At 33.5% G+C, this 23219-nt stretch overlaps 1 protein-coding gene across 1 annotated transcript; it reads right to left on the bottom strand.

Annotated features, from left to right (window-relative positions):
* Positions 1–4547: 4547 nt before the first annotated feature.
* Positions 4548–23174, bottom strand: LOC107944273 (uncharacterized). Its single transcript, XM_041087832.1, is given in 22 exon segments — positions 4548–4915; positions 5147–5324; positions 5395–5614; positions 5707–5717; positions 8007–8282; positions 8762–8912; positions 9161–9398; positions 10266–10476; positions 10568–10749; positions 11026–11133; positions 11216–12137; positions 12291–12436; positions 14507–14554; positions 14557–14742; positions 17631–17835; positions 17932–18027; positions 18475–18826; positions 18914–19518; positions 19562–19777; positions 22077–22352; positions 22829–22979; positions 23161–23174. Coding segments are annotated over 22 exon segments (5160 nt in total).
* Between the last annotated feature and the right edge of the window lie 45 nt (positions 23175–23219).

Raw genomic sequence — 23219 nt, 5'->3', positions numbered from 1 at the left:
AAGTCGGAATCAACATATCCAACTAAAAACTGACCAAGTGCTTCATCTTGTTCAAAAATTAAACCAACATCTACGGTTTTTCGAAGATACCGTAGAATCCATTTCACAGCTTGCCAATGTCCTTTTCCAGGATCATGCATATACCTGCTCACAACTCCAACAGCTTGTGAAATGTCAGGCCTCGTACACACCATCGCATACATCAAACTCCCAACTGCATTAGCATATGGGACTTTCGCCATATATTCTCTTTCTTCTTCAATTTTCGGAGATAATTGAGCACTAAGTTTCAAATGAGAAGCAAGTGGGGTACTTACATGTTTTGTGTTTTCATTTACACCAAAACATTGTAATACCTTTTTCAGATATTGCTTCTGATTCAAACAAAGCTTGCCTCTCTGTCTATCTCTACTTATCTCCATGCCGAGAATCTTCTTGGCCTCACCTAGATCTTTCATCTCGAACTCTTGATTCAATTTAGCCTTCAGCTTATCTATCTCTTTTTGGCTCTTCGAAGCGATTAACATATCATCAACATACAAGAGTATATAAATGAAAGATCCGTCATGCAGCTTCTGCAAATACACACAATTGTCATATTTGCTTCTTGTGTACTTCTGCCTTTTCATAAAGCTATCAAATCGCTTGTACCACTGCCTCGAGGATTGCTTCAATCCATATAGCGATTTGTTCAGCTTACAAACCCAATTTCTACCACCAGCATCTGTGTATCCTTCGGGCTGAGTCATATAGATCTCCTCTTCTAACTCACCATGCAAGAAAGCCGTCTTAACATCAAGTTGAGCTAGCTCCAAATTCAACTGTGCTACCAAGGCCAACAAAATTCTAATGGAGGAATGCTTCACAACAGGGGAAAATACATCATTGTAGTCAATTCCCTCCTTCTGAGCGTAGCCTTTAGCTACCAATCTTGCCTTGTAGCGAATATCCTTCTTGCTAGGAGATCCATCTTTCTTTGCGAATACCCACTTGCATCCGATTGCCCTTTTACCTTTCGGTAATTGCGCCAACTCCCAAGTATTGTTCTTCCGGAGAGACTGCATTTCTTCATCCATGACGCTTTTCCATTTATCACTTTCTAAGCTTTGCATTGCTTCTTGATAAGTGATAGGAATATCATCAACAACGGGAAGGGCGTAGGCCACCATATCAGTAAATCGAGCAGGTTTACGAATTTCTCTCCGTGGCCTTGCAACTGCAACTGGTTCTGGTGTACTTAGTGGTTCTTGGGTCAGAACCTCTTCAACCTCTAATTCCTCCATTGTGGCTGGAGAATTAGACTTATTAACTGGGCAAATCCCCATCTGCTCAAATTCCACCTGTTTTGGAGTACACTCCACCTGCTGTGGAGTATTGCTCATCTGAATATCTTTATCTGCTACCTTTTTCAATGTGGCAGATTCATCAAAGGTAACATCTCTGCTACAGATCATTTTCTTTGTGCTTAAGCACCAAAGACGAAATCCCTTCACTCCAGAAGTGATTCCCATAAAGAGAGCTTTCTTTGCCCTCGGATCTAACTTTGACTCCTTCACATGGTAATATGCAGTGGTTCCAAACACATGTAAGGAATCATAATCTGTAGCCGGTTTTCCAGACCATACCTCCATAGGAGTTTTTCTTTCTAATGCAGATGATGGCAAACGATTAACAAGATGGCCAGCGTATGTCACAGCCTCAGCCCAAAATTGCTTGCCCAACCCAGCATTGGACAACATACATCGAACTTTCTCCAGCAATGTTTGATTCATACGCTCTGCCAATCCATTCTGCTGTGGTGTATCCCTAACTGTGAAGTGTCGAACAATACCATACTCTTGGCACACATCGAAGAACGGATCACTTTTATATTCCCCTCCATTGTCCGTCCTAAGTCGCTTGATTTTCTTGCCAGTCTGGTTTTCGATCATAGTTTTCCATTTAAGAAAAACTCTAAGCACTTCATCCTTAGTTCTCATGGTATACACCCAAACTCTTCTGGAAAAGTCATCAACAAAAGTAACAAAGTAGTGTTTTCCTCCCAATGAAGGTGTCTTGGAAGGCCCCCACACATCTGAGTGAACATATTCCAAAATACCTTTTGTATTATGGATAGCAGTACTGAATTTCACTCTCTTTTGCTTTCCCAGAACACAATGCTCGTAAAATTTTAACTTGCAAGCCTTTGCACCTTTCAACAATCCTTGCTTTGCCAGAATTTGCAAGGATTTTTCGCTGGCATGTCCCAACTTCATATGCCACAACTGCATTGAGTCCAATTCTTTGTTGCCGGAAGCTGCAGCGACTGCTCCAATAACTGTACTACCTTGGTAGTAATACAAGTTATTTTTCCTGATGCCCTTCAATATCACAAGTGCGCCAGATGTCACTTTCAAAACCCCATCTCTCATAGTAACAACTGAACCATTGGATTCCAGGGCTCCCAATGAGATGAGATTTTTCTTCAAACTGGGCACGTACCGAACATCAGTCAGAACTCTGGTTGATCCATCTTTATTCTTTAATTAGATTGAACCTATCTCAACAGTTTTACAGGCATTTTCATTGCCCATATAAACAACTCCTCCATTTAGTTCTACTAAATCAGAGAACCACTCCCGGTTAGGGACATATGATAGGTATAACCCGAATCCAATATCCACTCATCTGAATGGAACGACGATGATGATGCAACCAGTGATAGTTCAGAGTCACTGGTATCATGCTTTGCAACACAAGCATCTACAGCGGCTTTTCCCTTATTCTTCAGCTTTGGACAAATTTTCTTCTAGTGGCCTTTCTCATGACAAAAAGCACATTCATCTTTCCCGAGTCTGGACTTTGACTTTGATCTCCCCTTTTGAGTTTTCTTCCGAGTGTATGAACGACCTCGGACTACTAAAGCTTCTGTATCTCTGATTGAGTTTTTCTGTTTGTCCTTCTTTCTCTGTTCATAACTGTATAAGGCCGCACAGACTTCGCTCAGAGATATATCACTCCTGCCATGAAGTAGAGTAGTTTCTAGGAACTCAAACTCCTCAGGAAGTGACCCCAACAGCATCAAAGCCAAATCTTCATCTTTGAATGTCTCATCCATATTCAGCAAATCAGTGACTAACTGATTAAATTTGGTGATGTGATCATTCATTGTGGTACTTGGGACGTATGTGAAGCGAAACAGTCTTTTCTTCAAGTGGAGCTTATTTTGACTGTTTTTCTTCAAAAATTTTTCTTCAAGTGCCACCCACAACTTATTTGCAGAAGTCTCCTTTGAAAAAGCATACCTCTGCTCTCGAGAAAGGCATGATCGAATTGTGCCACATGCCAACCGATTGATCGCCTTCCAATCTTTCTCCTGTACATCATCTGGTTTCTCTTCATCAATGGCAATGTCTAGACCCTGCTGAAAAAGGGCATCTAGAACCTCACTTTGCCACATACCAAAATGGCCCGTGCCATCAAAGATCTCCACGGCCAATCTTGCATTTGCAATTGTCGGTCTTGTCCACATGGACGATGTTGAAGCTCCTACACCGACCGTTTTCTCCATAATCTTTCAATATACCTAAGGAAATCTTTTCTGATGTGGAAGATCAGTTTAAACTGCAACCACAGAGCATACTACGATTAACATTCGGCTCTGATACCACTTGTTGTTCCAATAGGGTCGGAAGCATGTAAATTATTGTACTAAAAAATCACACAAAGTTCAATTCCCAGGGAAGAGAGGTGGATCACATGGATCTCTTAAATACCAAGTCTTTCCTTAGACAGAATATCCCTTCTATAGTAATTTAATAGCACAATTAAATACTACTATTATACCCTCAAATATTGAAAGAAAAATAGGACAAGAAAGAACACAAGAGATTTAACGAGGTTCGGTAAATTATACCTACGTCCTCGGACACTAACACCAGATGATAACTTTACTATCTCCAAAGTATTACAAACAAATAGAATTCCTTAAGAATTCTCAAATGGGAGAAGAGAGAAAACTAAGAGAGAAACATTGGTTGGGATGAATTGAAATGAGAAATGAGAAGGCCTATTTATAGTTGAGGTTTAAGGACCAAACAATAAATAGCCCATTATCTCAAGGACCAAAAAAAATTATCCCATGCCACTTTTTCAAAGTCAACTTTAGGGTGCTAAACTTGCACCACTTTGTATTGTTTGCCATTAATGTTGTCTCCCATTAATGTTAACATTACCTTTATGTTTAGCTATCCTACATCATAAGAAGAGTGCAGAAATTGTAATAACTACTATGCCCGCAACTACTGTTGAAATAACAATGACCTTAGTATGTTTCCCTTTATCTGCAAATCCAGAAACATGGTTAATAAAACATCAACACCAAAAAAGCAGATATTGACGCAATTTATCAAACACACGGTCGACATTAAGAAAATTTACCGCGTTCCGAAGATGGCAGACGAATGTAAAGATCGACTCCGCTAGTGGAGAAATATCAATAAAATCTCCACTCCAAAACATGCAACCAATGCCATCATCATACGCATAAGCCACGCACGAACAATTCTTCATGCACTGATCTTTGCACTCGCCGTTACTGATGACGGGTGCGGAGATGCCGGCACTTTCATATTCTTCATGTCCAAAAACCCATCATCATCTTGGCCTGCTCCACTGCCATTGTTGTTATCTCTTTGGCAGTGCAAAGGGGTAGTCCTAAAACATCCACTACTCCAATTACCTCTACTCCATTCCTCTATATTCCTAGGCTTAAACCTCTTTAAGCAACTGCAAATGGGTTGTTTCGATGAATCGCATATTCCAAATGCTCCACAGTATCCATAAACATCACAATCTGTTTGATAACTAGAGTACTTGTTTATCCAGTTCCCTTTCCCATTATCCCATCTCCGTTCAATAAAATTTCCTTGAGAATCTAATTCACCGTATATCAACATAGAGTCAGTATAAAATTAATAAGTCATATAGTAAGGTTATTGTGGGTTATCTGCAACAACAACAAACCCTTGAAGATAAGAGGTGTACATATTTATTAAGCCAATAAAAGTATACCCATTCCATGGGCCGGTCCGAAAATAGAGCTGGTTTTTCTTCCGAATGATGCCCTCTGGGATGTTGAAAGGTTCAAAACCAAGAGAAAAGTTACCATCAGATGGATCATCAATGCTTTTCCATGATTTCAGCTCCACTTTACGACCCTTTTTAACATCAGTGCTAATCTTCATAGTTTCAATGAAGGCATTAAAAGGATATTCAAAACTCTCCCATAAGCTGCTTGCTCCATCATCACCATTACTGAGGACGAGGTTTCCAGAGTCTAAAAGCTGGACAATTAGGAACAGTATTGGTAATATTCAATGACCAAAGAATTTCAGCTTTTCCATTGGAAACAACAAGGTTGCCGTCATCTGATATGGTGAGAATCCCAGAAGAGTCTTTGAGAGGCCTGTTTCTATCTGCTACCCATACAACAGTTTGTACGGGGATTTGATTGTAGAGTATCCCTACATAACGATTGCTGGAGTTAGCCAAGCTGAAGAATCCCAATCGGAAAACACCATTCTGGGAGATTATAACATCAGGGTCTTTGATGGATTTTGATGGTGTTATGTGTCTAAAGCAGTGGCAAATAGTAAGTAAAAGCAAGATATTAAAGCTAGTAAAACGGAGCAGTTAATAGTTTTTCCCATGATCTCTTCCCAGTACTTGGAAGTAACCTATGATTTATAAATGATATTTGGAATCTTCAAAGTCTGATTTTGATATTATGTAATGACATTTCAAAGGCAGCTGCAAATGTTTACACCAATCCCATATGCAAGCAAAAGTCGACAGAAAAAGAAAGAACATACAAAGGTGACTAGCGCTTTTAGAAACTTCTAATCTTGATGTCAACATTTGCGGCTGTCATAAACATTTCTATCTTATTTTATTAATGGTTTGTTCTACCGACATTTTTTTAATATATACTTTGGTTTTATTTATTTCAATAATGCAAAGAATAAAATAAAACAACATTTAACATATTTTGGTTAAGATGTCTCATTCCGACTTCTGATGTACTTCAAGTCCAAGAACAAATGCAGGGTTTAGGATTAGTTTTAAGTTGAAGTAATTCTGGGTTAGTTTAAACTTTTTGGGGTCAAGCTATCTTGAATTTAGGATATTTCAAGTTATGTATTCAACTTATTTTAAGTTTGAATTATTTCAAGTTTGAATCATTTGAGTTTAGATCATACTTGAATTTGAGTTGATCTAGTTTGAATTATTGTGTTTACGTTATGTCCGGTTAAAATTTAGAATTTGGGACAAAATTAATTTTAATTTTAATCCAATTTAATTCGTGTTAGGTTGATTGTATTTTGTCTACTTGAGTTATTAAAATTATGTTAATTTGTGTTGTTATAGGCCTCGGTAAGATGCTTGATTAAGTAAAACCATGACTAAGTTATTCTTGCATTACAATTGTAAGGTAACTAATGAATTAATTATTTAAACGGATTGAAATTGTAAGTAATTGACACGATACTTAATCAGTGCATGTTTATTCATCTAAGGTAGCTGAGGGTTAAATTAGCAACAGTATCTAACGATACATTAGCCTTGTATAACTTGCAAGATTATTGTGATTAAACTGTTTCAAGGTAGAAATACATTGTTACCTCCCGTAATCTTTTATGTGCTTATGAGATTGAATTAATTGTTTGAATTGTCATAGAGATATGAACAAAAGATTATTTTAATTTCATAAGTATGTATGTGCATTAACACGTTTGCTTATTAAAATTTGTTTAATCGGTTGAATTGACATAGAGATGTAGTCAAGAGATAAATGGATTTTGGTAGGTAAGTATGTTCATAAGTTAGCAAATTACCGAGTTGCTGTGAATTTATTCGTAACAACATTAAAATGAGTTTAATAATTCTAATTAAGTTAAGAAATGTAAATAATCTAGCACAATTATGTCATCTTGATTAAAATCATCTTTTGAAATTGTGCATTGAAACTTTTATTTTATTTTTATTTATTTTACTTAGTTAAAATCCTAGTTTTTAATCACCTCCTCAAATCAAAATATTTTTCTTCACCAAAGTGTTTTTAATTGCATTCATAAATAATTCTTTTCACAGCCCTTGTGGTTACGATAACTCGGCATTTACTTGTCACTTTATTACTTGTTGCGATTGTGTACACTTGAACATTTCCTTCGTTCCACTTTTTTCAGTAATTTTGCTGACAGTGCATCTTGCTTGAAGCGTTCTTAACATTATATTTTCAGAGCCGTCTTCTCAAAATTATTTTTTAGGAGCTACTGTAGAAAAAAAAAATCTTTATTGTCAATATAATTTTCCCTAAACCCTAAACCTAAAGACAAAATTATTTAAAAAAACTAAACCATAATTTAGTTAATTTTTTTAAAAACTCTAATCCCTAATTTAATTCATTTATTTAAAACCCCTAAAACCTAATTTAATTATTTTTTAAAAAAAACTCTAAACCTTGATTTATTCCCTAAACCTACCTTAAACCCTAAACCTAAATTATTTTAACAAAACCCTAGCCCTAACCTTAAACCCTAAAAACCCTAAACCAAAAAACCCTAGTGACTAAACATGCAAAAAGCCCTAACCCTAGAAAAACGTGGGCTAAATCGCATCCCTGGGGGAGCGATTTTGCCACGTTAGTGCGTTTTGTGCTGACATGGCAAAATCGCTCCCCCAGGGACGCGATTTACTGATATTTCACCCAAAAATGATCCAATGTTGACGCATTTTGTATTTTTCGACCTTTCTGGTAAATAATGAAAAAATTGGCCCATTTCCGTAAATAAAGTTGGAAATGGGCCATTATTGGTAAAATGGTCCTTTAGAATGGAACAAATAAAATGACAAAAAACATATCAAAACAAAAGATAAAAATAAATTTCAATGCTTTAACTTTAATTCTAAACAATACAAATAATTAATTTACATTTTTATCGACCATCAAGGTTTGTAAGAGTTACATCATTAAGTGAACCTCTATTTTCAACATTATGGCTCATTAGTGGTGCTTGAGTGAAAGCAGGTTGCTTTGGAGTGTTAAGATCTGAAATCTCACTATTAAGCATTGAAATAACAGTAGATATAGTGGGCCTATCTTTAGTATATTCTTGAACGCATAGCAATCCAACATGTATGCATCTCCATATTTCTTTTTCATTATTTGAATCTGATTTCGACTCTAAAATCACCTCGTCTACTAAGCCCCAAATATTGCCTTCCCTCCATAATTTCCATGCCTGAAAATAAAAAACAACTTTTGACTTAATTAATGCCAAAATTATTCAGCTTAGCTTGAATCAAAATTTTAATCTTAAAGTTTAAATAGAGTTTGATCAACTCTATTCAAGATAAAGATTGTAATGTTCTAACTCTCTTAGGCTTGTTTTAGCTAAGTCTACAATGAGCTTCACTCTTATGCTTAACTTCAAACTTGATTATTTGTAATCAAGTTCGAGTTTGAATTGAAAAATTTCAATATTGATTAAGATTGAAAAGCCTTGCAAGCTACTCGTTTCAAGTATTAGGGTTCTTGAAGTTAGCTTGCGAGCTACTCGAATCAAGCATTAAGATTCTCAAATTCAACTCACATGATTGCTCGACTCAATAATTGCTGCCAAATTTAAGTTTTCTCAAATCGAACCCGAATAACTCGCAAATACAACATTTTACACCCTAATTCCATCCACCAACATCTCTAACTATCTTATGAACTTACATATCCCAAGAGGCTGAGGTCATCCTTATTGTTGTAAAAGCTTGTGTTTCTTCTTCCACTAACAATCTCTAGTAGTAGAACTCCAAAGCTGAACACATCTGATTTCTCTGAAAATTGCCCTTGCATTGCATACTCAGGAGACATATAACCACTGTATTTTAACATAAAAAACAACACCAATTACAACTGTAATTTAAACTTGTCCACGAGCCAACCCGAATTAAGAATAAATAATAAATCATTTAAAATTAAAAACAGTAAATTGAGTTCACAAATTGAACAAAATTAAACTTGATACGGGTATGGACATGTATTTTCTTTAAGCACCGAACCCGACCATAGACATATTTTATCAAAAAATGAATAAAAATAAATTGTAGGGGGAAAGTTCCAACTTACTAAGTTCCAACAACCCTTTTAGTATTGGCTTGATTTTCGTCACCTCCGAAGATCCTAGCCATCCCAAAATCTGAAATTTTTGGATTTAAATCTTGGTCAAGTAAAACATTACTTGCTTTTAGATCTCTATGTATAATCCTTAATCTTGAATCTCTATGAAGATAAAGCAATCCTCGACTGATCCCTTCAATAATGTTGAAGCGTTTTCTCCAATCCAAGAGTCTTTGTTTAACAGGATCTGTAACAAAATTTACCATCAAAATTAATAAGTAATTCCTATAATTGAGGATGTAAACTAAAACCAACATTTTTATTTCTATCATATTGTATTCATCATGATTTTAGCATAATTGAAGTTATGCGAATCAATTGAAATAAATATTAAAATGTGGAGAGAGTCAAAACTTACTGTTGCCACTACTATTTAAATCCTAGAGTATAGACCAACTCCTATTAAAAAATATATAATCTTCCTTATAAAATAGATAAAAACAAAAAAAAAGAGAAAATTCAAAGGAAAAAGTGAAAATTCAGAAAAAATGTAGACAACACAAAATTGAATATATTATATATATATATAGTAATTTTACTTAATAACCTTGAATGTTATTCTATTTTCTTTTTGAAATATCATTTTTTAATAAAAATAAAAAATTAGAAAAATTTATAATAAAAAAAAGCAAAATAAGTTAGAAAAATAGTTTATGGTGATGCAAACATTTTCTTTTTACTTATATAAATAACATATTATATATGTATACATGTATATTGTACCAAGCTTAGCTAGGTTATACAATTCATATATTGTAAGACACTTTAATTTTAGCAATAAATATAATATATAATTAGATTTAAGTTGGATTGGGCCACTTAAAATTATACCCAAATTTAACTTACATGGATTGGATATATCTAGTCAAACTTATCAAATTAGGCAGATAAGGCAATCAGGAAAATATACCCATGACTAATGAATTGAAATTCCTCTAAACCAAAGTTTTAAATTTAAATTTTGTTTAATCTTTTTAGGAATTCTATTTGATTCTAAATTTAATCGGAGTCCAATATCATTATTAAAATTAAAAAAAATTAATAAGTTACTAACCAAATAGAAAAGCATTCAAACTTTTATTGGGCATGAGCTCATAGACAAGTATCTTCTCTTCTGCTTCAACACAACACCCAAATAATCTAACCAGATTTCGATGTTGGAGCTTTGAAATAACCACCACTTCGTTCATAAATTCTTCCAATCCTTGCCCCGAAGCTTTTGACAATCTCTTCACTGCTATTTCTTTTCCATCTTCTAATGTTCCCTGCACTCAGAATTCTGATCACAATACTTGATTGAAAAAAAGAAGTCATTTCATTGACTCTGAATTCACCGGAATCACCATTATTTATTACCTTGTAAACCGGACCAAAACCACCCTGCCCTAGCTTTTTTTCGGGATGGAAGTTGTTGGTCGCGGTGGCAAGTTCTTGGAAATTGAATAGTGGCAGTTGCTGGAGTTTAACACCGATTGAACTTTCTCCTACATTTTCACTATAAGATTTGTGTTTGATCTGTTTGTGCCTTTTATTCGTTCCTGAGATAGAAATCAAAGAAGCAATGAGTTGAAGGCTACATAATTGTAATTACTGCTATGCCCACAATTACTGTTGTAATAACAATGGCGATATTGTTGTCAAGTAAGAAGACATGAGTTCGTAGAAATACATTATTTTTTTATTTATTGATTTTAGGTATTGTTCCAAATTTATCAGATGTACCCTAAGAGTTCTCTTAAAGTGATTGCATATTTCTTCAAAAAAAAAAAAAGAAAGTGACTACATAAATTAAATAAATAGAGACGACAATTTACCTCTTTGTTTAGCCATCCCACACCATAGGAAGAGTGCAGAAATTGTAATAACGACTATGCCCGCAGTTACTGTTGTAATAACAATGACCTTACTACTTTTCCCTTTATCTGCAATTTCAGACACTTGGTTAATAATACTTGGGTAATTGACGCAATTTATCAAACATGGTCAACATGAAGACAAGGTTACCAAGTTCCGAAGATGACAGACGAATGTAAAGATCGACTCCGCGAGTGGGGAATTTCTGGACATCAATCAAATCTGCACTCCAAAACATGCAACCAATGCCAGCATCATATGCATAAGCCACACACGAACAATTCTTCATGCATTGATCTTTGCATTCGCCGTTAATTATTGATGACTGGTCTGGAAAAGCCGGTGCTTTCATCGTCTTCAGCTTCAAAAACCCATCATCACTTTGGCCTGCTCCTCCACTGCCATTGTTGTTATCTCTTTGGCACTGCAAAGCGGTAGTCCTAAAACACCCACTACTCCAATTACCTCTACTCCATTCCTCTGCATTCCTAGGCTTAAATCCCTTTGAGCAACTGCAAATGGGTTGTTTCGTTGGATCGCAGATTCCGAATGCCCCACACTTCCCATAAAAATCACAATCATTTTGAAGCATATGGCAACTGTTTATCCAGTCCCCTTTCCCCGCATCCCAGTTTCGTTGAACGAATCTTCCTTCATAATTTAATTCATAGTATGTCAACATAGACTTATTAGAATATTCGAAAGTTTCATAATAACTTTTTCCTTCATCATCTGCAACCACATAAAGCCCATCAAGATAAACGGAATTCATATGTATTAAACCAATATAGATATGGCCATTCCATGGGCCAGTCCGAAAATATATCTGGTTATTGTTCCGAATGACACCCTCTGGGTTGTTGAAAGGTTCAAGGCCTTGAGAAAAGTTACCATCAGATGGATCATCAGGGCCTTTCCATGGTCTCGTATGCACCTTACGACCCGTTTTTACATCAACGCCCATCTTCATAGTTTGAAGGAATACATTAGAAGGGTGTTGAAAACTCTCCCATAAGCTGCTGCTTCCTCCATTGTCGCCGTTATTGAGGACAAGATTTCCAGAGTCTAAAAGCTGTGCAGTTGTTGCATTAGGAACCAGATTCGTAACATTTGTTGACCAAAGAATCTCAGCTTTTCCATTGGAAACAACAAGGTTGCCATCATCTCATATGGTAAGAATCCCAGAAGAGTCTTTGAGAGGCCTGTTTCTATTTGCTACCCATACAACAGTTTGTACGGGGATTTGATTGTAGAGAATCCCTACATAACGATTGCTGGAGTTAGCCAAGCTGAAGAATCCCAATCGGAAAACACCATTCTGGGAGATTATAACATCAGGGTCTTTGATGGATTTTGATGGTGTTATTGTGTCTAAAGCAGTGGCAAATAGTAAGTAAAAGCAAGATATTAAAGCTAGTAAAACAGAGCAGCTAATAGTTTTTCCCATAATCTCTTCCCAGATCTTGGAAGAGACGCTATGATTTATGAATGATATTTAACTCAATTTTTTTTGTCAGTTAAAAAAACAGTCTGATTTTGATATGATGTAATGATATTTCAAGGCAGCTGCAAATGTTACATCAAGATTTGAATTTTCGTCAAGCACTAATCACTACCTTTTTGTATTAGAATATTGTATTCAACTAGCATTTCCAAAAAGGGGAGAAGTTAAAGGACCTTCTACTACAGAAATTGACTATTAAAGGACCTTCTACAGAAATTGACTCTTAGGGTCTGATTTTGATATGGTGTAATGATGTTTCACGGCAGCCTCAAATGTTTACATCTACTGATCTACATTCTACATCTCAATTTCCTTTGTATATACGTAATCTCTTTTTGACTTATGGAAATTTTCTGGAAGTGTCAATTACTCTTAATTTTCTATATTTTTGTTGGCCCTTTCTTGCATTGGAGTACCAAAAAATCAACTCATGCGCCACCATGTTCGCACAAATACAATCAGGGAAATCAATACTTCTAGCTTGTCATGCACGTTTAATTTGGTTGACATGAAGACTCATTTATCTTCCACCCAAAATGCAAGTTTAATTTGCTTTCCACTGTTTTCTTCTTAAAAATTACATTGTTGATTTAAGACATCAAAAAAAGTCTCTTTACGGAAACGCGAGGACATACGGGGGAGTTGCCGGGAAAGATCTGTGAAAGATACATCCCCAACTTAAGAGGAACTGTACTAGTTAGTGGAAGACTTATAACACTAACTATATCATGGAAGATTATGGCCGCAAGATTGGAACGATGCTTTGACCCAAAACAATGAATCCACCAAAAAAAATGGAAGATTTTTGGGTTAGGCAAATTTGGGTTTGAATCATTTTAATTTTAAATTATTTTGAGTTTTAAATTATTTTTAAGTTTGGATTTAACAAGTTTAAATTGTTAATTTTTTTTATGTTCAAATTAAATTGGATTGAGTTTGAATTTGAATTTCATCAAAAATTTTCGGTTTTGGCATTAAACTGCTATGTTCAAATATAATGGTAAATTCACTAGAATGGAACAAATAAAATTACAATTATCATAGAAATAAAATGATAAAAATAGGTTGAATATAAAAGATAAATTCCAATACTTAAAACTGTATCTTTATCGGCCATCAAGGTTTGTAAGAGTTACATCATTAAGTGAAACCCTATCTTCAACATCATGACTCATTAGTGGTGTTGCAGTGAAAGCGGGTTGTTTTGGAGTGTTAAGATCTTAAATCTCACTATTAAGCATTGAAACAACTGTAGGCATAGTGGGCCTATCTTTAGCAAATTCTTGAACACATAGCAAACCAACATGCATGCATCTCCATATTTCTTTTTCATTTTCATTCTTTGAATATGTTTCTGACTCTAAAATCACTTTGTCTACTATGCCAAAAATATCGCCTTCCCTCCACAATTTTCATGCCTGAGAACAGAAAAGAAAATTTGTCTAAATTATACTAAACTTTTCAGCCTAAATCAACTCAAAATCATAAACACAAAGTCTAAATAGATTTTGATTAGCTCAATTCAACATATATAAAGATCCAACTGCTCAAAATTTCTTGTTTAAGTTGTTTACCTATGTCTAAATTGAGCTTCATTCTTAGGCTCAACTTAAACTTGATATTGTAGTCAAACTCGAATTTCAATTGCAAATGTTCAATATATATTTAAAGCAAAATAGAGAGCTTATACTCAATTTAAGTATTAGGACTCTCCATGTCACCTTGCAAGCTACTCAATGTTGACATAACTCAAAATTACCCTTTTTATCACTTTATTTTCTTATTTTACTATATCGAGAATATTATCTTACTTTCTTATTGTAGTAATTTTCGGAGTATTACAATTTAGATCTAGACAAGTATTCTTTTTAACCATCGTACCTAACTTGACGATAGACATATATCTATACCATATTTTATACAAAAAAAAAACTAACTTCCAACAACCCTTTTAGTGTTGGCTTAATTTTCACTACCTCCAAAAATCTTGCCATCCCAAAATCCAAAATTTTTGGGTTTAATTCTTCGTCGAGTAAAATATTATTTACTTTTAAATCTCTATGTATAATCCTTAGTCTTGAATATCTATGAAGATAAAGCAATCCTTGCTTAATCCCTTTAATAATGTTGAAGCGTTTTCTCCAATCCAAAACATCTTGTTTAGCTGGATCGATTACAAAAATTAAACAATAAAACCTCAAGATTTATAGTTAATCCCTATAATAATGGATCTAAACTACAACCATTGTTGTATTTTCTACTATATTGTATTCATTGTGATTGTAGACAGAATTGATGTTATGTCGACCAATTGAAATAAATATTCAACAATGAAGAGAGTCAAAACATTACGTTGCTACTATTCGAATATCGAAATATAATTACATCAGACATGTTAGGACGAAGCCATGACCTATTTTTCATATCCTCTTGCACAAATTTGCATTAAATCAATTAGGCGACCAATTTTTTTCTTAAAAAAACTTAGAATTATACTTTTATATTTTATAATGACTAACTTTTAATGTCACAAGTGTTTGTGTGTGATTTTAATATTTAATTAATTTTTAAATATTATATGTTTAAAAGAAAATTATAAAAACAACCATCTAACTATTAGTGTGTTTCTGTTTTAGTCACCCAAGTTTAAAATTTTTTATTTTAGTTATTAACATTATCAAAATTAAATATTTTAGTCACTCTTCATTAAATCACTAATGGTGACCTTTTTTCTATTGGCATAATAACAATTTTAACCCTCCATTGTTTACAAAATCTATCAATTTAGTCCTAAATCTAAAAAATCGAACAAATTTAACCCTCAACTTTACACATTTTGTCAATTTAATTTTGATTTTTAAAAATTATAGAACTTAAAAAAATAAAAAAGAATTAGAAGTTCATTTTTCGATAAAAATACATAAGATTTTCCTTACATAACAATTTTTCGATAGAAAATTATGTTTATTCATTTTTGAAAACTTTTCAAGAAATTTATGTCGAAACCATTTTTTTGAAAACAAAAAATTTTAGGTAGTCAACTTTTAAAAAAATGAAAATTGGGAGTCGCCACCAATTTTATTGTGGTGTGATTGGATCACCTAAAATGATTTTGGTCTACGAATTTTAGAAAAAACGGGTCCGGGAGTCAGTTACGTACGAGGAAGGATTATCACCCTCGTAACGCCCAAAATTGGTACATAATTAATTAATTAGTATCTAAAGGTCGAAAATTTTAAAAATATAATCTTTAAAAACTTAAAACGTTACGTATTAAGACCCTTCTCAATTCAGAGAAGCAAAAATGCCACACCCAATGCGTTAGGGCACAACATTCTAATTTCCTCCAAAATGAATTAGGTCAGAATACTCGTATAATGAAAAAAATTAAAAGAATATCCATTTATCCAAGATTTAAGAAATCGCGAACCAATACGTTAGGGCACAATTCTTTTAAAATCCCAAACTCGGAATATTTCCTTTATTGTTTTTAGAAAAAATCTTCATTTCGAGAAATCAATGCATCACATCCAATACGTTAGGACACAACGTGTTGAATTCCCAATAATGAGTTCTTATTTTTTGATTAAAGAGAAATGCTCGATTGTTAGATTTAACGAAGAAAATCGAAATCCAATACGTTAGGGTTCAATTTCCTTGAAAATCCTAAATACGAGTATTATCTCAATTTTGAAAATTTTCTATTTTTAAATTTGAGTAAAAGATGATGTAACGTTATATTATATGTGCAAATATTGTGATAACAAATCCAACAATAGCATAGAAATGATATAAACAAATGAATATAAAATAATGACGTGCAAAATATCAAATAAATAGGCAAGATAATAATAAAAATATGCAAACATAAATTAATAAGCGAATGATAAAAAAAATACCTGTACACATAAAAAAATACATAAGTTTTAAACAATTAATATAATATTAAAATTAATTAAATAAATTAAACATGTGTATATAAAATATAAGTACGCAAAAATTTTAGTATTAAAAACATAAATACATGCTTAAAAATATACATATATAAAAAAATAATTGCATATGAGAATTATAAAATAAAAATAAAAGAATACAATTACATTATCAAAAATATTGATTTTTAAAGAAAATATGAAAATGGACTAAATTGGATCGCCAGTAAAGATCCAGGGTAAATTCGCAAATAAATAAAGTCTGGAGGACTTAATTGAACGCTCGAATTACATAGAGGGGTTGGAAGGGAAATTTTCCCTTCTCCTCTAAAACGGCGCCGTTCAAAAAGATTAAATTGGAATTTAAAATAAATAAAAGGGTAAATTAAAAAAATAAAGAAAACTTAATTACAAAAACGTTAAAAGGCGGATGGGCTAAATAAAATAAATAAATAAAATTCGCAGTGGTATCACCTTCTCCCCTTTTTTAAAATCGTAAATAAGTAAAAAAATAATCGAAAGAAAAAAATAGTAAGCCACCTTTAAAAAACTGCCAATCGTTCTCTTTTTTTTTATTCCTCCCTCCCTTTTTTTTCTACAATGAAGGGAGAGGCCTCTATTTATAGCTGAGCCTCCCAAAATCCAACGGTACAGATCAATTACATCAACGGCTAAGATTAAAGGGTATCTACAAATTAAATCTCTAAGATTACAAAATCATATCTTCTAATATTGTATATATCATATCTAAGATTGCATATATCATATCTAAGATTGTATATCCTCGAAAATTATGTTTCCATATGTGAGCCTGGGCTAAAATTGGGTATTACAATTTATATCTAACATATATGGATTACACCAACCAAGTCAAATAAGTCGGACTTATCAGATTAAGTAGATGGGGTAGTCAAGAACAAGTTTAAGTTGTAAAGATCAAGGAAAACGACAGAAGTTCTAATATTGGATTGAGTGATAAGGAGCTCAAGTCTTGTGGATTAAGAAAATAGTTCTAGGAGAGCTTTGCCCCTCGTTTAGGGTACAACTTTATTGGACTCTAGATTAAGTCGAATACCAAATAATCACAAAAAAAAAAAGTAAAAAAAGATTAGAACAAGTTACTAACCAAAGAGAAAAACGTCCAAACTTTTGTTGGGCATATATTCGTAGACAAGCATATTCTCTTCTTCAACACAACAGCCAAGCAATCTAACCAGATTTCGATGTTGAAGCTTAGAGGTCACCCCCACTTCATTCATAAATTCTTCCAATCCTTTCCCCGAAGCTTTCGAGAATCTCTTTACTGCTATTTCCTTTTCAGCATGTAATGTTCCCTGCACACAAAATTCAACTCACAAGACTTGATAGAAAAAAAGGAAAATGTCATTTCATTGACACTGGATTTGCTGAAAATCGCCATTATTTATTACCTTGTAAACTGGACCGAAACCACCCTGCCCTAGCTTTTTTGCGTGATTGAAGTTGTTTGTCGCGGTGGCAAGTTCTTTGAAATTGATTAGTGGCAGCTATTGTAGTTTAACTCCAATTGAATTTTCTCCTATATTTTCACTACAAAATTGGTGTTTGATCTATTTTTGTTTTTTTATTATTGCCTGATTGCCTGAGATAAGATTAATGTAGTTAGTATCGTATTGGTGAATGTACTCTTTTGTCTTGATATTCGTGTATGTATATTTATAGTTTAATTTTTAATTTCTTAATAAATTATAAATACATTTAAATATTTTTCATATATATTTCCTTTTAAGTTTAGCTATCCTACAGTTACACCATAAGAAGAGTGCAGAAATTGTAATAACTACTGTGCCCGCAATTACTGTTGTAATAACAATGACCTTAGTATGTTTCCCTTTATCTGCAAATCCAGAAACATGGTTAATAAAACTTCAACACCAGAAAAGCAGATATTGACGCAATTTATCAAACAAACGGTCGACATTAAGAAAATTTACCGAGTTCCGAAGATGGCAGACGAATGTAAAGATCGACTCCGCTAGTGGAGAAATATCAATCAAATCTCCACTCCACAACATGCAACCAATGCCATCATCATACGCATAAGTCACGCACGAACAATTCTTCATGCACTGATCTTTGCACTCGCCGTTACTTACTGATGACGGGTGCCGAAATACCGGCACTTTCATATTCTTCATCTCCAAAAAGCCATCATCACCTTGGCCTGCTCCACTGCCATTGTTGTTATCTCTTTGGCACTGCAAAGGGGTAGTCCTAAAACATCCACTACTCCAATTACCTCTACTCCATTCCTCTATATTCCTAGGCTTAAACCTCTTTAAGCAACTGCAAATGGGTTGTTTCGATGAATCTCATATTCCAAATGCCCCACAGTATCCATAAACATCACAATCTGTTTGATAACTAGAGTACTTGTTTATCCAGTTCCCTTTCCCAGCATCCCATCTCCGTTCAATGAATTTTCCTTGAGAATCTAATTCACCGTATATCAATATAGAGTCAGTATAAAATTCATGAGTCATACAGTAAGGCTGTTGTGGGTTATCTGCAACAACAACAAACCCTTGAAGATAAGAGGTGTACATATTTATTAAGCCAATAAAGGTATACCCATTCCATGGACCGGTCCGAAAATAGAGCTGGTTTTTCTTCCGAATGATGCCCTCTGGGATGTTGAAAGGTTCAAAACCAAGAGAAAAGTTACCATCAGATGGATCATCAATGCTTTTCCATGATTTCAGCTCCACTTTACGACCCTTTTTAACATCAGTGCTGATCTTCATAGTTTCAATGAAGGCATTAGAAGGATCTTCAAAACTCTCCCACAAGCTGCTTGCTCCATCATCACCATTACTGAGGACGAGGTTTCCAGAGGCTAAAAGCTGGACAATTAGGAACTGTATTGGTAACATTCGATGACCAAAGAATTTCAGCTTTTCCATTGGAAACAACAAGATTGCCATCATCTGATATGGTGAGAATCCCAGAAGAGTCTTTGAGAGGCCTGTTTCTATTTGCTACCCATACAACAGTTTGTACGGGGATTTGATTCTAGAGTACCCCTACATAACGATTGCTGGAGTTAGCCAAGCTGAAGAATCCCAATCGGAAAACACCATTCTGGGAGATTATAACATCAGGGTCTTTGATGGATTTTGATGGTGTTATGGTGTTTAAAGCAGTGGCAAATAGTAAGTAAAAGCAAGATATTAAAGCTAGTAAAACGGCGCGGTTGATAGTTTTTCCCGTGATCTCTCCCCAGTACTTGGAAGTGACCTATGATTTATAAATGATATTTGGAATCTTCAAAGTCTGATTTTGATATTATGTAATGATATTTCAAAGGCAGCTGCAAATGTTTACACCAATCCCATACAAGCAAAAGTCGATAGAAAAAGAAAGAACATACAAAGGTGACTAGCGCTTTTAGAAACTTCTAATCTTGATGTAAACATTTGCGGCTGTCATGAACATCTCTATCTTATTTTATTAATGGTTTGTTCTACCGACAGTTTTTTAATATATATTTTGGTTTTATTTATTTCAACATTAATGCAAAGAATAAGATAAAACAACATTTAACATATTTTGGGTTAAGATGTTTCATTCCGACTTCTGATGTACTTCAAGTCCAAGAACAAATGCAGGGTTTAGGATTAGTTTTAAGTTGAAGTAATTCTGGGTTAGTTTAAACTTTTTGGGGTCAAGTTATCTTGAATTTAGGATATTTCAAGTTATGTATTCGGCTTATTTTAACTTTGAGTTATTTCAAGTTTGAATCATTTGAGTTTAGATATACTTGAATTTGAGTTGATCTAGTTGAATTATTGAATTATTGTGTTTACGTCATGTCCAGTTAAAATTTAGAATTTGGGACAAAATTAATTTTAATTTTAATCCAATTTAATTCGTGTTAGGTTGATTGCATTCGTCTACTTGAGTTATTAAAATTATGATTGTGTTGTTATAGGCTTCGGTAAGATGTTTGATTAAGTAAAACCATAACTAAGCTATTCTTGCATTAATTGTAAGATAACTAATGAATTAATTATTTAAACGGATTGAAATTGTAATTAATTGACACGATACTTAATCAGTGCATGTTTATTCATCTAAGGTAGCTGATAGGGTTAAATTAGCAACAGTATCTAACGATACATTAGCCTTGTATAACTTGCAAGATTATTGTGATTAAACTGTTTCAAGGTAGAAATACATTGTTACCTCCCGTAATCTTTTATGTGCTTATGAGATTGAATTAATTGTTTGAATTGTCATAGAGATATGTACAAAAGATTATTTTAATTTCATAAGTATGTATGTGCATTAACACATTTGCTTGTTAAAATTTGTTTAATCGGTTGAATTGACATAGAGATGTAGTCAAGAGATAAATGGATTTTGGTAGGTAAGTATGTTCATAAGTTAGTAAATTACCGAGTTGCTGTGAATTTATTCGTAACAACATTAAAATGAGTTTAATAATTCTAATTAAGTTAAGAAATGTAAATAATCTATCACAATTATGTCATCTTGATTAAAATCATCTTTTGAAATTGTGCATTGAAACTTTTATTTTATTTTTATTTATTTTACTTAGTTAAAATCCTAGTTTTAATCACCTCCTCAAATCAAAATATTTTTCTTCACCAAAGTGTTTTTAATTGCATTCATAAATAATTCTTTTCACAGCCCCTATGGTTACGATAACTCGACATTTACTTGTCACTTTATTACTTGTTGCGATTGTGTACACTTGAACATTTCCTGCGTTCCACTTTTTTCAGTAATTTTGCTGATAGTGCATCTTGCTTGAAGCGTTCTTGACATTATATTTTCAAAACCGTCTTCTCAAAATTATTTTTTCAGGAGCTACTATAGAAAAAAACAAAATCTTTATTGTTAATATAATTTTCCCTAAACCCTAAACCTAAAGACAAAATTATTTTAAAAAACTAAACCATAATTTAGTTAATTTTCTTAAAAACTCTAAGCCCTAATTTAATTAATTTATTTAAAACCTCTAAAATCTAATTTAATAATTTTTTTAAAAAAAACTCTAAACCTTGATTTATTCCCTAAACCTACCTTAAACCCTAAACCTAAATTATTTTAACAAAACCCTAACCCTAACCCTAACCTTAAACCTTAAAACCCTAAACCAAAAAACCCTAGTGACTAAACATGCAAAAAGCCCTAACCCTAGAAAAACATGGGCTAAGTCGCGTCCCTGGGGGAGCGATTTTGCCACGTTAGCGCGTTTTGTGCTGACATGGCAAAATCACTCCCCTAGGGACAGGATTTATTGAAATTTCACTCAAAAATGATCCAACGTGGACGCGTTTTGTATTTTTCGACCTTTCTGGTAAATAATGAAAAAATTGGCCCATTTTCGTAAATAAAGTTGGAAATGGGCCATTATTGGTAAAATGGTCCTTTAGAATGGAACAAATAAAATGACAAAAACATATCAAAACAAAATATAAAAATAAATTTCAATGCTTTAACTTTAATTCTAAACAATACAAATAATTAATTTACATTTTTATCGACCATCAAGGTTTGTAAGAGTTACATCATTAAGTGAACCTCTATCTTCAACATTATGGCTCATTAGTGGTGCTTGAGTGAAAGCAGGTTGCTTTGGAGTGTTAAGATCTGAAATCTCACTATTAAGCATTGAAATAACAGTAGATATAGTGGGCCTATCTTTAGTATATTCTTGAACGCATAGCAATCCGACATGTATACATCTCCATATTTCTTTTTCATTATTTGAATCTGATTCCAACTCAAAAATCACCTCGTCTACTAATCGCCAAATATTGCCTTCCCTCCATAATCTCCATGCCTGAAAACAAAAAACAACTTTTGACTTAATTAATGCCAAAATTATTTGGCTTAGCTTGACTCAAAAATCTTAAAGTTTAAATAGAGTTTGATTAGCTCTATTCAAGATAAAGATTGAAATGTTCTAACTCTCTTAGGCTTGTTTTAGCTAAGTCTACAATGAGCTTCACTCTTATGCTTAACTTCAAACTTGATTATTTGTAATCAAGTTCGAGTTTGAATTAAAAAATTTCAATATTGATTAAGATTGAAAAGCCTTGCAAGCTACTCGTTTCAAGTATTAGGGTTCTTGAAGTTAGCTTGCGAGCTACTCGAATCAAGCATTAAGATTCTCAAATTCAACTCACATGATTGCTCGGCTCAATAATTGATGAGCCAAATTTAAGTTTTCTCAAATTGAACCCGAATAACTCGCAAGTACAACATCTTACACCCTAATTCCATCCACCAACATCTCTAACTATCTTATGAACTTACATATCCCAAGAGGTTGAGGTCATCCTTATTGTTGTAAAAGCTTGTGTTTCTTCTTCCACTAACAATCTCTAGTAGTAGAACTCCATAGCTGAACACATCTGATTTCTCTGAAAATTGCCCTTGCATTGCATACTCAGGAGACATATAACCACTGTATTTTAACATAAAAAACAACACCAATAACAACTGCAATTTAAACTTGTCCACGAGCCAACCCGAATTAAGAATAAATAATAAATCATTTAAAATTAAAAACAATAAATTGAGTTCACAAATTGAACAAAATTAAACTTGATACGGGTATGGACATGTATTTTCTTTAAGCACCGAACCTGACCATAGACATATTTATATCATATTTTATCAAAAAATGAATAAAAATAAATTGTAG

The sequence above is a fragment of the Gossypium hirsutum genome, chromosome D01 (assembly GCF_007990345.1).
Source record: "Gossypium hirsutum isolate 1008001.06 chromosome D01, Gossypium_hirsutum_v2.1, whole genome shotgun sequence".
Classification (NCBI taxonomy): Eukaryota; Viridiplantae; Streptophyta; class Magnoliopsida; order Malvales; family Malvaceae; genus Gossypium; species Gossypium hirsutum.
The sequence above is the reverse complement of the archived record's forward strand: the minus strand, read 5'-3'. Positions and strand labels throughout refer to the sequence as shown.